The sequence below is a fragment of the Topomyia yanbarensis genome, chromosome 2 (assembly GCF_030247195.1).
Source record: "Topomyia yanbarensis strain Yona2022 chromosome 2, ASM3024719v1, whole genome shotgun sequence".
NCBI classification, from domain to species: domain Eukaryota; kingdom Metazoa; phylum Arthropoda; class Insecta; order Diptera; family Culicidae; genus Topomyia; species Topomyia yanbarensis.
Window position 1 is genome coordinate 389,834,743 of NC_080671.1, and position 15,119 is coordinate 389,849,861.

At 36.7% G+C, this 15,119-nt stretch overlaps 2 protein-coding genes across 6 annotated transcripts in view; both read left to right on the forward strand.

The window, feature by feature from the left end:
- The window catches only part of LOC131684772 (uncharacterized), a 736,395-nt gene that overhangs the window by 77,647 nt on the left and 643,629 nt on the right, over nt 1-15,119 (forward strand). The gene's annotated exons all lie outside the window — the stretch shown is intronic.
- On the forward strand, nt 306-1,703 carry LOC131680815 (uncharacterized protein K02A2.6-like). Its single transcript, XM_058961525.1, has one exon. The coding sequence runs from the start codon at nt 306-308 to the stop codon at nt 1,701-1,703; it is 1,398 nt and encodes a 465-aa protein (XP_058817508.1).

Genomic DNA, 15,119 nt, shown 5'->3' on the forward strand with positions numbered 1-15,119 from the left:
CGTTAACGGACACGGAAAAAAGATACTGTCATACTGAAAAAGAAGCACTCGCGTTGGTGTGGTGTGTCGAAAAGTTCTATATTTATTTGTACGGGTTGGAGTTTGAGATTTTGACCGATTGCAAGGCTTTAATCTACTTGTTTACACCTCGGTCGCGACCATGCGCCCGAATCGAAAGGTGGGTACTACGCCTCCAAGGGTTTGATTACTCAATAACGCACATACCCGGAGACCAAAACCAAGCCGACGTATTATCCAGACTGTCGACATTAAAACCAGTGCCATTTGACCAACGAGAAGAAGTAATGATTAGGGAGATAACAGACTTTGCTGCGCACGCTGTGGCTGTTCCTTGGGAAGAAATGGTGGAAGCTACCAAATCGGATACGGAATTACAAACGATTCTAGAGATGGTTGAACAAGATAAACGTGATGAACTGCCAATTGAGTTTCGGATCTTCGCTAATGAATTATGTAGAGTTGGAGACATCCTATTACGCGGAGATCGTATAGTAGTCCCTAGGATACTGCGGGCCCGGATTCTTCGTATCGCTCACGAGGGGCATCTGGGAACCTCAATGATGAAATCAACGTTGCGTTTATCGGTGTGGTGGCCCAAGATGGACAGAGATGTGGAGACTTTCGTCAGGAATTGCCGTGGTTGTATATTGGTATCAGCACCAGATGCACCAGAGCCCATGATAAGGAAACAAATGCCCGCAGGACCTTGGCAGGAAATAGCCGTTGATTTTATGGGACCACTGCCTGAAGGTCAATGGCTATTCGTGGTAGTGGACTATTACAGCCGTTTCGTAGAAGTTGTGGAAATGAAGAATACCACTGCTATCGACACAATACGAGAATTATCGACGATATTCGGTCGGTTTGGAGTCCCTATCACAATGAGAGCTGATAACGGGCCCCAATTGAGTAGTGAATGTAAGGAGCTTAGGCAATTCTGTGAAGAATTAAATATTAAACTGGTGAACACGATTCCGTACTGGCCTCAAGCGAATGGAGAGGTAGAGCGTCAGAATAGAAGCATATTGAAACGCCTACGAATCGCGCAGGAATTAGGCAAGGACTGGCGTTTAGAACTGAGAAAATATTTACTGGCATACCATTCTACAATTCATTCGACAACAGGAAAGACCCCTTCGGAGCTGATGTTCGGGCGCAGGATTAGAAATAAACTGCCATCGATACCGGAGTACAAAGAAGATGGGGAAGTTCGAGATAGGGATAAAATCGTTAAGGAAAAGGGGAAGGAATACTCCGACAACAAACGGAAGGCTCGTAGTAATGAAATTGAAGAGGGGGAATATGTCTACGTTAAACGACAGAGAAAGGAAAACAAATTGGCTGCCGATTATTCTTCGGAGCTGTTCAAAGTAATCAAACGAATGGGTTCAGAAGTTAAAATTAAATCATTAATATCAGGGAACGAATATAAACGTTATGTATCACATCTTAAGAAAGCAGAAGTACAAGCACAGGAGACAGATAGACGATCAGAATATTCTCAAACAGGGTTACCAATAAGGGCGGAAAATTCTAACGCCGAGAAGGGTTCAGAATATCGAATAGATGGCCTTCGACAGGATGAGTTTAGCGAAGAATCGGCGCATGATGCAGGTGCTTTAGGGCCAGATAAACGAAGACGTTTGGCTCCCAAGAGGTTCCAAGACTACGTGCCTTTTTAAAAATAAAAATTAAAAATAAGGTGGGATGTAGGGTTCTACTACGGTGACGTACCTGAAAAGAAGAATACCTTGAGCGATGAACAGTGGTTAGAGAGGGAGAGGAAAAAGGGAGAGGGAGGAAGAAGGGGGAAGAGGAACGAGAGACTGGACTGGTCAGAAGGAAGGAAAAGAAAGTGCAGAAAAAAGAATGGGTTTAAAAGTGTAAAAGTGCGTTTAAAATTATATTAGCAAGTTCCAGGATCGAGCTGTTACAGTAAGTTGCTTACCAAAAAAAATTTCAACCTTAAAAGGAAATATTCTCTTGACCGTCCGCCAAAACCTACTGTACAGGTTTTGGACCCAAATAATTGAGAGAAAAGCCGGTTTACTTCATCAAGGCTGACAAGGGAAATAAAGTAGTGGTGATGGATAAGCATCAATATGATACTGACATGCAACATAAAGTAAACTCTGGTCCATATATAATTCAAAGAATAAATCCTCTCCCTGACAGGATCAAACGTGTCGATAAAACCCTTAAAAAATGCAAACCCGTCCTCGGGGATAGCCTGTCACGTGTAAAAGTTTCAGATCTCGCCTTACCTAGAATTAAGGGACTACCTAAAACCCACAAACCTGGGAATGAAATGAGGGAAATTATTTCAGCTGTAAATGCCCCTACCCCAAAAAATTGAAAAATGGTTGGTTAACGAATTCCAAACAATGCTTAAACAATTCCATAGTTGCTCAGTTAAGAGCACACAAGATTTCGCAATCAAACTTCAGAAATCAGGTGAACTTAAAGATGACGAGATAATGGTCTCTTTTGACGTAACCGCGCTATTCCCAAGTGTCCCTGTAAAAGATTCAATTAACCTCTTAGAGGATTGGTTACTACAACAGAATAGCAATAGTCTACGGAAAAGCAAAGTGAGATCTTATATTAAACTTACTCGCCTTTGCATGGAGGAAAATTTTATCACATTCTGAGGTGTCTTCTATAAACAAACTAAGGGTGCCCCTATGGGTAACCCACTCTCTTCTTTTCTTTGTGAGCTTTTCATGGCAAACCTAGAACAATGTTTAAAGATGAAAGATTTGTTGCCAGAACGCTGTTGGAGCCAGAACGCTGTTTGCATTATCAAACGGAGAAATTTAACAAAGATATTGGAAGCTCATAATCATATCAAGTTTACACATGAAGAAGAAAAAGATAACAAATTACCATTTTTGGATATCCTTATAATAAGAGAAGTAAAATCCGTGACTTTTGAAATTTATAGAAAACCTACCAATACAGATAGAGTTATACCAAATACTTCCAACCATTCTTATTAGTATAAAATGGCAGCATTCCATCACATGGTTCACAGAATGCTTAGTTTACCACTCAGCGACGAAGCAAAAATTAAAGAAACAGAGTTTATTTTCAAAATTGGCAGGCTCAATTGATATCCAGAGCAAACTCTCCAATCAATAATCAATAAAAAAATAAAAAATTCAACAAGCAATCTCTCACCACATTAACCCCAATAACCGAGAATTTAAAAAGCATAGCAGTAGACTTCAATAAAATATCCACTTAGACATAAATTAAAAAAGTTTGGTATGGATCTTGTTTTTAGTAGTAGAAAGTACCAACTTAAATCGATATTAGGATCTACTAAAGATCCAATTGAAACTCTGGGAAAATCTGGGGTATACAAAATTTTCTGTTCTCATTGTGATAAAGCTTATATTGGACAAACATAGAGAACACTAGATATTCGGTTTAAAGAGCACATCGCTGAAATCACCAAAGCTTCCAAGGAAGCTGTTAAAGATGTACCATTTCACTTCAAATCTAAGGTAGCGGACCATTCCTTTTCAGAAAACCATGATCTGACTACCGAGGATATAAAAATTCAACGTCAAATTTCTAATCCATGGAACTTGGATGTAGGTGAGAGCCTAGAAATTTTTAAACAACCCCCTTCGTCTTTACTCAATCGAGATCAAGGTAACGGATATACATGGCTTTTCCAAACATTATTCGTACGCAAATGATCATCTTCACACCTAAGTAACCTAATTTCTACCTGTCTTTTCGGTACATAAAGCGGTACAGAGGGTAGTTTCTTCATTCTGATACAATACACTGAAGAAGGCTGCAAGTCGTAGCCGAAATACGTATCTGTAACAGTAAAGTGCATTTTTGCATTTTGTTCATCATAGTGGAATTAAAACGGAAGACAACGGTAAAAGAGTTTGATATAACATTCCACTAAGTCGCTCAAAAACAGTGCTTTTGTTAAAGTGCTATTACTATGCCTTTTGTCCTCTTGGTTTATGATTCCACCCAATAACTCAGACTAAGGAGAAAGCAAAACATGCAAATGCTGTACTGCAGTGTATAAAATTGGAAAATTAGACGACTGTACAAGCGCTTCGGATAGATACCATGATGCGAAAGTGACAAGAATTTTACCAAACAATATCTGATAATTGATTTAATATATACAAACTATGTTTAACATCAAACTGCTTACCAAATTGTGTTTTTATTAGATAAATAGAAAAATGTACAGTGTTGCAATAAGTTCGCATTCGCCCTTTAAGAGCAACTCAAACAAAATATCAAAAGATTCTCTAGATAATTTTATTCCATCATTTGACGGAAACCGCTAATGTCAAATCTCCAAGAGACGCCTCGACTCGTATCAGAAAGGTCGTTTGAATATTCATTTCCCCAGTTTTATTACAACGCAAAAGGTCGTTTGCGGTGGAGTTGAGCTACAATTGAGAATCCGAACAACTCGGCTCTTGAAAAGCCGGCACACACTCACAGTATGTACTCCCACCGGCGGCTGCTTGGGCATGCACTTGGAGACGTTCGAGTGCGCGATACTCTGCCCGATAGCATATTGCTTTTTGCAGCCTCGTGAAACCTATGTACGTTTAGGTTATGCGCGCGGTTTTTCTTCTGTTTTTGGTGTGTATGTGTTGTAAGCGTACCGTCACTCTTCGTCCGCCGCCGTCCGGTCGTTAACCGTCAGCTGCAGCGAGGGTTCATTGTTTTGCTGTTTGAATTTACAAGTGGATCGGTGTAAAAAGTTTGGACAAGATTTTGTCAGCAGAAGTAATGTTAATATATTCAAAATTGTTTGCGGGGGTTGGTAAATATTTACATGGTTGTTACGGTGAAACGAACATCCATTTTTCATGTAAACTCATTTTATATTATCATTATTTTCGTGTCATTTGTTCAATCATCTAATAACAGACCACCGAATCTGTGTCTATGTCATTCTATTGCATTAACGGCTTCGAACGACTCTAAATAACATCAAGACAAATCCACTTTCATTCATAATCGATTTCCAAACCCTTTCGAACGAGTACCCAGCGGTGCAGCGTATCTTCCCTGTTGAGCTTATTTTGCAACCGTAACGAACTTCACAGCTCTTTCGGCATTGTAATTGTTGGCTCACGAAATCGAAGTAAAAAACAACAAAACCAAAAAAATCAACAAACCAAAGGCAAACAACTTACGAGATCGTACTTGGTTTCTTCACGTTCATCATCACGTGCTAACTGCTGCCTCACAGCTGATGGGGCTTGGCTGGTGGTACCTACTGGAACTGTTTCATCTTCGCGCAGCTAGTTGTTGTTGCCTTGAATATGCGATGATTCCACGGAATTAACCGTAAGTACAATTACACTGCACTAACTGTTGCGACTTCGCGGTGGCAGCCAGCAGCGCCAGTACAAGCATGAAACGAGACCGACTGCACTATCAAAATTAAGACCAGACTAAAATATGCCAAGTATGACTGCTGCACGCACTCCACCAACCATCAGCACACGATCAATCATCGTGTAGGCCCGGGGTAGGGAAAATGCAATTTTTACTTCTTACGCGTATAGTGCGGAGTTGTGGTTGTGGCTCTCAGGTGAATTATTTTGGTTGAGCATCTACGCTATGCGCGAGCCGCGATCGCGATCGGACGTAGCGAGCGGTTTTTTTTTGGGGAGATTGAATAATTTGAGTTTATCCTAGGTCTTGAAAGTAGAGTGAGGTCGACCTGGTGCGGCTTTTTTTTTGCGGTGCAGCAGTGGCGTGTAAATTATGTTTAATGTAATAATTGCAATGAGTTTGCTGGATACATTAACCGGTTATATTTGTGGTTGCAATGCTGGAGAAACCAACGGCTATGGTTTGAAAGGTTTGGATAAGTACGTGGCGTTACCGGTTGAGTTTTTCAATGTCCATTGTATCATCCTCACCAGGGTTCGAATGCTCAAAATCAGGTTGCAAGTGTACCGTCAAACGGGGTAACTTGCAACACTTCAACATGTTTCTGTTCAGATGACTTCAACAACGCTAATAATAATGTTTGCAATTTAGTACTATTGTTGCTAAATGTTGGCATATGTTAAAAGATAATCATGTACTACCAGTCATTATTATCGGTTTATTTAGCATGACAGGCTAATCTTTTGTATTTTGAGATTTTTCAAGTAAAAAGAAGCTGGAATGTCTTCCTTTGCTCCACTTCAATGGTAAAAGCATATCATTTAGGTACAGATCGAGTATACAATAGCAAACCTTACTATTTGATACTTCTCCCGATCAAAATGAAATAACAAGATTAAAACACAATAAAATTTTCGTAACAGATTGTGTTATAAATTTGGTCTCGTTAGTAGTTAAAATAACAGAAAATTATAACAAGTAACAGCGCGAGATATAGTTTGGAAATGTTTTTGTTATGTGTTTCTGATCGGGCTTTGTTTTCCCTCTTAAATATAAGCTAGATTTAACTTTGTTAACTACCTATTTGGGGTAACATGCAACAGTACTTTGTCGGATTACTATTATGCCTTAAGCCAGCTAGCTGATTGTGCGTTTTAAATGACAGTCTGTATAGCCTTTTCAACCAAATTTTAAAGGACATGAAAATGCTCCTTAAATATGGAACAATACCAGGAAGTCGTCTTTACGCAAACTTCTTTCTCTAGCAGTACTAGAAAATGCTCAATTTATATCTCCCTATGCTCCACTGGATTTCTGTAGCATTTATAATAGTCCGATTGCATGGAAAACCTGTACCTGTTTTCAATTAAATTTTAACAAAACAAAGCTATAGTATAATTTCGTTTTCACCGTTGACCGAAACTATCCCTGGGGCCACTGTTCCAGTGGAATCTAATCACGTTAATTGCGATAACCTCAGTTCTATGGATAATACTTGCAACTATTAGTTCTGAATTTTAGGGTTAAAGCCCCAATAGTTATTTATTTATTTATTTATTCATTTAATTTATTCAATGAACTTAAGACCTATGCCTTTTATGTTATGATAGGAAGAAGCGTTTCTAAAAATATTATTAATAACCAAAAATTTAAAATGAATGAAATACTAACATTTACACACAATTTAGATGCTCCATATATTCCCTTTCGAACCCAACTAAAGAGTTTTTATTCTGTAACAAATTCCAAAACACAATACCTCTCACAAGTAATGAATTTGAATAGTAACAAGTTCTGCAACGGGAAATGTGATACTTTTTTCCTCTTTGACTTCCTAAAGGTACAAAGTTTTGTAGAAGATAGGCCGGACACTTTGTTGTAACGATGTTGTGTACTAATATTACAGTGCGACACTTTGCGAAATTGGCAAACGAACATCCAATCAAAGTAGGTTGAAAACGTGTTATACTAGAATATCTATTAATATTGAAAATAAATCTACAACAGCAGTTGAGAGCTACTTTTAATCTATTCAAACTAATTGCTGTTACTTGAGTGAGAATAAAATCACAATAAAGAAAATGTGGGTAGATTAGACTTTTGAATAAAAACAATTTTATTGATGAATTGAGTAACCAAGCTTTAAATCGAAGGGTTCTCAAGGATGCATATATTTTACCGCATTGCTTAGCAATGAAAGAATCCCACTCAAATTTTTTTTGAATTGTTACACCCAAACTGCAAACGGTATCTGAAACTTGAATCTGATTGCCATCGATGAAAATATCAGGCTTTAAAGCATCACGTTTCGAACGAGAGTTAAATATTGCTAGCGTCTTACTACTATTCAGTATAAGAGAATTATCACCGGCCCATTGAAAAATTCTATTTAGATTCCTGTTTATAAGATCTGAAACCTGATCCCGGCTCATGTTAGAACAATCAAAATAAATTTGTACATCGTCGGCGAACATATGAACACCACACCCGTATAATTTAGATGGCAAATCGTTAATATATACCGAAAATAGCAAAGGGCCAAGAACAGATCCTTGTGGTACACCTGATACAACTGGCAGCAATTCGGAAAAACTACAATCGATAAAAACTGTCTGCTGACGTCTTGTTAAATATGAACGAATTAATTCAACAGCATTACGGTTAAATCCAAAATTATTTTTCAATTTCTTACACAAATTATTATGCGATATAGTATCAAATGCTTTAGAAAAATCGAGCAGAATAAGAACGACCGATGATTTCTTATCTAGAATCAAATCAATGTCATCACATACCTTAATCATAGCTGTTTTGGTGCTGTGACCCGAGCGATATCCCGATTGGAATTGATGTATTAAACTATTACTAGCAATGAAAAGTACCATTTGTTTTTTCAAAAATTTTTCAAACGCCTTTGATAAAGTACACAAGATACTAACTGGTCGCATGTTATCAAGATTATTAATCGCAGCTTTCTTCTTAATTGGTATAACTTTCGACATTTTCCATGAACTTGGATATATATATATATATATATATATATATATATATATATATATATATATATATATATATATATATATATATATATATATATATATATATATATATATATATATATATATATATATATATATATATATATATATATATATATATATATATATATATATATATATATATATATATATATATATATATATATATATATATATATATATATATATATATATATATATATATATATATATATATATATATATATATAGGTACATACAATTTGATTGAAAATATATTTGATTGGTTTCAGTATTAGTGGTAAATTTGATTGGAAGCTCATCGAGGCACACTGCATTAGATTTAATATCATGTATGGCATTTATAATTTCATATTCTTCTATTGGTTTGAAGTTAAATTGATCAGTCAAAGAGTGACTAGTATCAATAATGCTTGTACTAGTGGTATGAGTAAAACTGTAAAATGCTGATTAGTATGATGTGGACTGTGAATTGTGCTTATTGCATCACTAGTTTTTTTTTAGTAGCGAATTGCTTCCAAAGATATTTTGGCGATATATTATGAAAAAATTGTTCACCATAATATCTTTTTTTAGATTCGGTTATTTTTTTTTCGATTATAGAGGTTTTAACCTAAGGTCACTCGCCCCTTCGGGTTAGAAAAGTCTCTTATGAAAAAATTCTAACCCTATGTGCGGGGTCGATACTCGAACCCAGGTGCGCTGCGCACTAGGCAATCGATTTACCAACTACGCTACACCCATCCCCAGATTCGGTTATTAAAGTCGTAACTTTGTTCCGTAAACGTCTGTATACTTCGCGATTATGATCCTGTTTTGAAATTTTTCATTTCTGGTAAGCGAGATCGCGATCTACAATTCTCCCAGAAATGTTTGAATTGTACCAAGGGTTGTATTTAGCTCTTTTATAAAATGTTCTTATAGGAACACATAGATCATGTATATGCTTAATATGCAAGTTGAAAAAGTCTACAAGCATAGTTGGAACATCGAGGCTGTAAAATTCTTCCCAATTGACTTGACTGTACGTAAAAATGACCTTCGCTGGATCGAGGTTCTTGCAATCACGATATTTAATAGGTTTTGATGGTATCGTTTGGGTACATACATCTATAGAAGCAAATAGCACATCATGATTCGACACGAATGGTACACTAACCTCCTGGAAGGATAGAACAAAATCCTTACGATTATATAGCATTAAGTCAATCTGAGATGCACCTGTTCTGTGATAGTGCGTTGGTATACCTCCAGCTGAATAAAACGACAGATTGGACATAAAACTTTGAAAGCGTTTGCTTTTTTCCGATTCTAAATCTAGAATATTTGTATTGAAGTCGCCCAGAAGCAAAATATTGTCATATTGATATTTCATGGTAGAAAATATTTCACTCAAAACATAGGAGCAATCTATTTGAGGTGGATTGTAGAAAACTCCTAGTTGGCTTTTCCTACAAATTCCTGGAATAAATCGAATGTCACAGCTGTTCAAAAACGTTGTTGTTTGCAAACAAAATGGACATGAATTTTAAATTAAAAAGATAAAATAAATTCAATTAAAATGATTTAAATGTCCGAATTACAGTAATGTTTCGATTATATCACGCCTAGTTATATATTTATATAACTATTAAATTTGTATCTTCCAATGGTTAATACAATTTTTGGCAATAATTGATCGTAAGCTTTCTGCTCCGGGCAAGCAATCAACATACCGTTCACATAAACCATAATGTAGGCTGAATGCCAACTGGTCATAGTCGTAGGTATACTGTCTGATCACTACGTTTAGAACCTACAGTTTTAAGCATCATGGGAACATTGTGGGCATTGGATCTTGTAATTGATCTCTTAGTCGAGGTTCCATAGTCGTCAAAATATAATGAGCTCTTTTTTGAAGAGATACTAATAAATATGGATTAGGGACAATGATTCGCATCGGAAGCGCAGCTTGATGTTTATTAACACTAACTTGCTCACCGAAAAATTGCATACAATTTAATATTTGCTATAAATGCATTTTTTTGAGAATACCTAGAGCTGAGACAAAAACTCAGAGTGATTAACAACAACTAGATATTTTGGAAAGTAGGAAGAAAATGATGAAAAATTACTCCGTTTTCCTTTAGCAGGTCATAATCGGTTTTTACTTTTTTGTATTGTCAATTACATAAATAGGCTCTAAACAGAATGGGAAATAATAAAAATTTCAAAATATTTCAAGTTAGTGGTTCTTAATGGTGTATATTTGAGTGTTGAATTGAATTGCATAATAATTTTTTGTAAACGAGGACTTGCTTTGGAGTTGTGAGCTTTAATAGTGAAGATTAATAAAATTAATGTTGAGCATATTTTTAAGGTCACGATCACAATTTTTCGAAACTGTCAACGTTAGATGTATAGAATCTTTAAACAATATTACAACGTAAAGCTGCATCTCATCTAATAAAATAATTTTGGCGGTCAATCCCCCTATAAGTAATTATAAAAATACTCTTCAAACAAATTTAGATCGTGATTTAATGTCTTCACCAAAGTGTTCGAAAATGCTACTTCAAACGACTTTATTGAAAGAAGCGGGCATAGCGTAGTTGTTCAGAAGATTGCTTTGTACGCAGCTCACCTATAATCAAAATGAAGAAAAAAAACTTTGTTGAAGACTTTCAAAACTAATTTTCTCGAAGATATGGATACTATAGACTGGTTCAAATTTATATGGAAGAAATTATTTCTTGCAGAATGTAAGCTCCACCAGGCTTTACTGACTCCTTTTATGGTCTTTAGTAATTATACAAATTTTGGTACCGATCGGTTGTGTCTACGGACCCTTCAAAAATTTCAAAGTTTATTTGAAAATTATTATGGCAAATCTATTAACATTGAAAATAAACCCTCTAAAAATTACCTCAACAACCAATTAATGAGAACGCTATATATTTCTTAAGGTATTCTTCTAGCGAACATATTCGTGGAACATTATAAGTTTGTAAAACTTTGCTGAGAAAAGTTATTAACTAAAGAAACAGCACGACTTCCAAACAAGTGGATTTTATTATCAATCATGGCAGCCCTGTTCGAATAGCTGCATCTGTCACACGCGAGTGGTGGATGGCAAGTATGGTTTATACTTGAAAATATCAAAAGAGTCGAATTAAATCAACCTGGTGGAAATAGAATATGGAAAATATGGAGCAAAGTATATAAAAAAATGTGAAATGGGAATAAATGGATAAAATAAAGATGGAAAAGGCTTTCGGGTTCTCGTATTTCAATAATATTTCCAATCTACTCATGCGGGGGCTCGTTTTTCAGGGGAATACGGATGGTCTTGTCTGAGTGGAATGATGATTGTTTAATCATGTAGGAGGATTAAGAATTGACAATTTGCGAAAAGAATCGAAAATCAGTTACCAATTCAGGGCATATGATTCATATCAGCACGAAGAACAAATGTATATTTGTCATATTTACACCATCAACTCATCAATCAATTAAAAAATTGTCCTCATTTTATTGAGCACTTTTACTTACTTTGGAGTAGCACAAGCACTGTATTATTTATTTATTTATTGCATTTTCTCCATCTTATAGACACATTGTTGTTTTAACTTAATATAGTTCCTTTTCGTTCTTGTTGTCTCCAATCTCGCGCATGTCATCGATGGTATATTCGACTAACAAAATTAGTCGTTTCAGGTATTTCGGTAGTGCTTATTTTACACCGGTTAAAATGTGCTTCAATATATAATTGACATTTCATTTCCTATAATAATATTAGTAAAGCGCATACACGGTAAATAGTACTTCTATTAGGATTGTATTGTTCTTGGAATGTCGTGTTTCGTCGTAATAAAGAAACAGTGAATAATAAAATTGTTCACATATCGTTTGATTCAATTGAACATAGACAACACTCCCGACTGTCGACTGCCCGGAGCTTTAATTTTATGTTAAGAAGCTATTTTACAAACCGAGCATTCAACAACCGATATCAATTTTTGGCAGCCAGCTGCCCAGAGTTAAAAAAACGCGTGATAATACTTCTGAGAGATGCATAGATCGTATCACTTATCAATGTAAATCCAGATTTGTTAAACTTTTTATCCTATCCAACCAACAAAAATTTCTGTCCCGTGGCAAACGTTGGAGATGCAGATGTATACACGTTTGTCACACTAACATTTCTTTCCTTCCCCGATGACTGTAAGGACGGGCCGGACTGGTTTTGGCATTTCAAAGTATGGAACTCCCGAACCATGCACATTGAGAATGGATAGCTACTCATTCATTGATTCTCTGCACAATTTCGCTTGTTCTGGCCAATCACGGAGTAGAAACTACGAATTGAACGGTCATCATGCTAAAAGGGAACAGAATATTATCCAAAAGCGATACGATTCTGGGTGTATGTAAAGTTTGCACGGTTATATGTCCGCTATTACTAGATGAAAATGCCTTACTTGAATATTTGTATAAATTTAGTATCTGTATATTAAACGTACTTTATTGAAATTCAGTAAAAGCGAAAAAAGGGGAAAATTTCCATTAACGAGGCAGCTACTTCATGCAGAGCCATCAATAGGAAGCACCTAAGTGGCTCAATCAAATACGAAAAGTTTTTTTTTATTCAATTCGACAATTTTTATAACTATATTAAAACTAGGAAAAACTAGAGGGCGTGATTAAATTTTGTAAAGTTTCGGGGAGATTAATTAGAGTTATTTTTATGTGGCAGTAGAGTTGGGCATTTTCAACGAGATTATGTAATATAATAGAAGAGACAGGAAGAGCAATATGCTTCGGGAAGAGTTTGGGGGGGGGGAGAAGGGGTAGTTGGTGATACTTCTGGGTATAAGAATCACGCGAGGGAGGGTGGACAAAGATGGCAGGGGAGAAAGTTATTAACTTTCAGTTTCAGGCATCGGGAATACGAAAAGTTATAAATAGAGGTGCCGCGTGCCTGTTTGGGTCAGTTTTTGCTCTTATGCCAATCGAGTAGCATGGTGGCTATAGCTTCTGGACACTACAATAAGCAGTGGACGCTATGAATTTGCAAACTGAGTGGGTGAAGTTCAATACTGCGGTTAGCGACGTGTGTGCTGCTGGAGAGTTTGCGTTTGAAAAAAAAATATTTTCATGCTGGTAGACAGGCTTGTTATTTGCTCACACAATGTGCCACAAAGAGCGAAATACACCGATGAAAAATAGAGCAGCGTAAAAACACTGCGATGTGCAGAACGACCGCACAAAAAGAAACTTGAAAACGTAAAAGAGAAAGATCTGTGCACCAGGAGCTGCACAATTTCGTTGAAGAGTCACCTTGAAGACCTCTTTATTTCTACTCTTTGAGGTGTGTAGCCATGGAGTCGAATGCACGTATGGGAGCTAAACACATCGGAGTGAAGAGGATTATTGGGAAAGAGAAAAGCAGTTGTTCGCCTGAAAAGTGCAAAGAGCGTTTTTTATTTGTCTCTTTATTTGCTCTGAGGTGCATTACATCCCTACTGGTGGATATATGTGGTACTTTTTTATCACTAAGACATCTGACAACATGGTGTTGTAGTTATTTCTAAAGCACGAGCGACTTAACTGGAACCTCTACAGAATAGTGGAGGTTAGTTGCTGGGCGATTATACTGAGTTATGGTAGAGCAGCGATTTTTGGTAGTTTACCCAAAAGTAATGCTATTTAATCAAGAGAGCACTGATTGGTGTTTCTCCCTTTTTTGCATTATCATTTTAAATCGATGGAATTCCTTAAAGTATGCTCAGTAGCGTAGTATTTTATATGGGAGTTTCATAGTGGAAGTGGAAAGAAAACAGGCACGTTTCCAGCAGTGCTTTACGATGTATTATTTCGAACAGTTTAGTTTCAAACTGTATAACTGGTATACACTGCCGTAGTCTTTGTTGCATTATTAGAAATACGTTTGGAACTGTTTTGAATATTTAAAGTGTATTCAGCACATACACATAGGTTAGATAGAAATAGGAAAATAATAAAGCGTTATTGGACTTAAAATTATGTTTCTCCAGTTTAACACAAGGGTACTCCATATCTGAAGCAATAAAAAATGTTCTGATCAGCGGAAAAAAATTGATGTTTGCTTTGCACAAATATCAAGCCGTAGAGAACGGCTTCCACGTCCTTTGAGTCAATAGACAAATGATTGTCGACTGCGCCGGCAGACTAGCACTTCCGAAGGGCATCAAAATGGCACTTCCTGTTTTCGAACAAATAATCACAATAAAATTCCACTCGCAGGCTAGGCAGTACGGGCAGAACAAATCGTCCAGCTGTCTGCACAAACGTCACAAATTGCCGCCGGCCAAACAGGAATAAAACCCGGTCGCTTCCATCTCTGTCGGAGACGTGCGCGGACTAAATTTATGCAAATTGTATTCAAAAACCCATTCAGACATTCACCCATTCGCTGGTGAACGATGGGATGTGTCATCTTGTACCAACTAGCGATCTGAGTTTTTGAAGTATAGCTAGACATTTTCAGAACGTGAAGGGTTCTGACTGTTCATGATTGCACAACACTCAATGAACGTTGCTAATCTCAAACAAGCAAAAATTCAATTGGAACAAAACAGCACACGACCGAACTGATGCGTACCACAACAACCGACCGGTATTAGACCGCCGAAAGAGGGACGT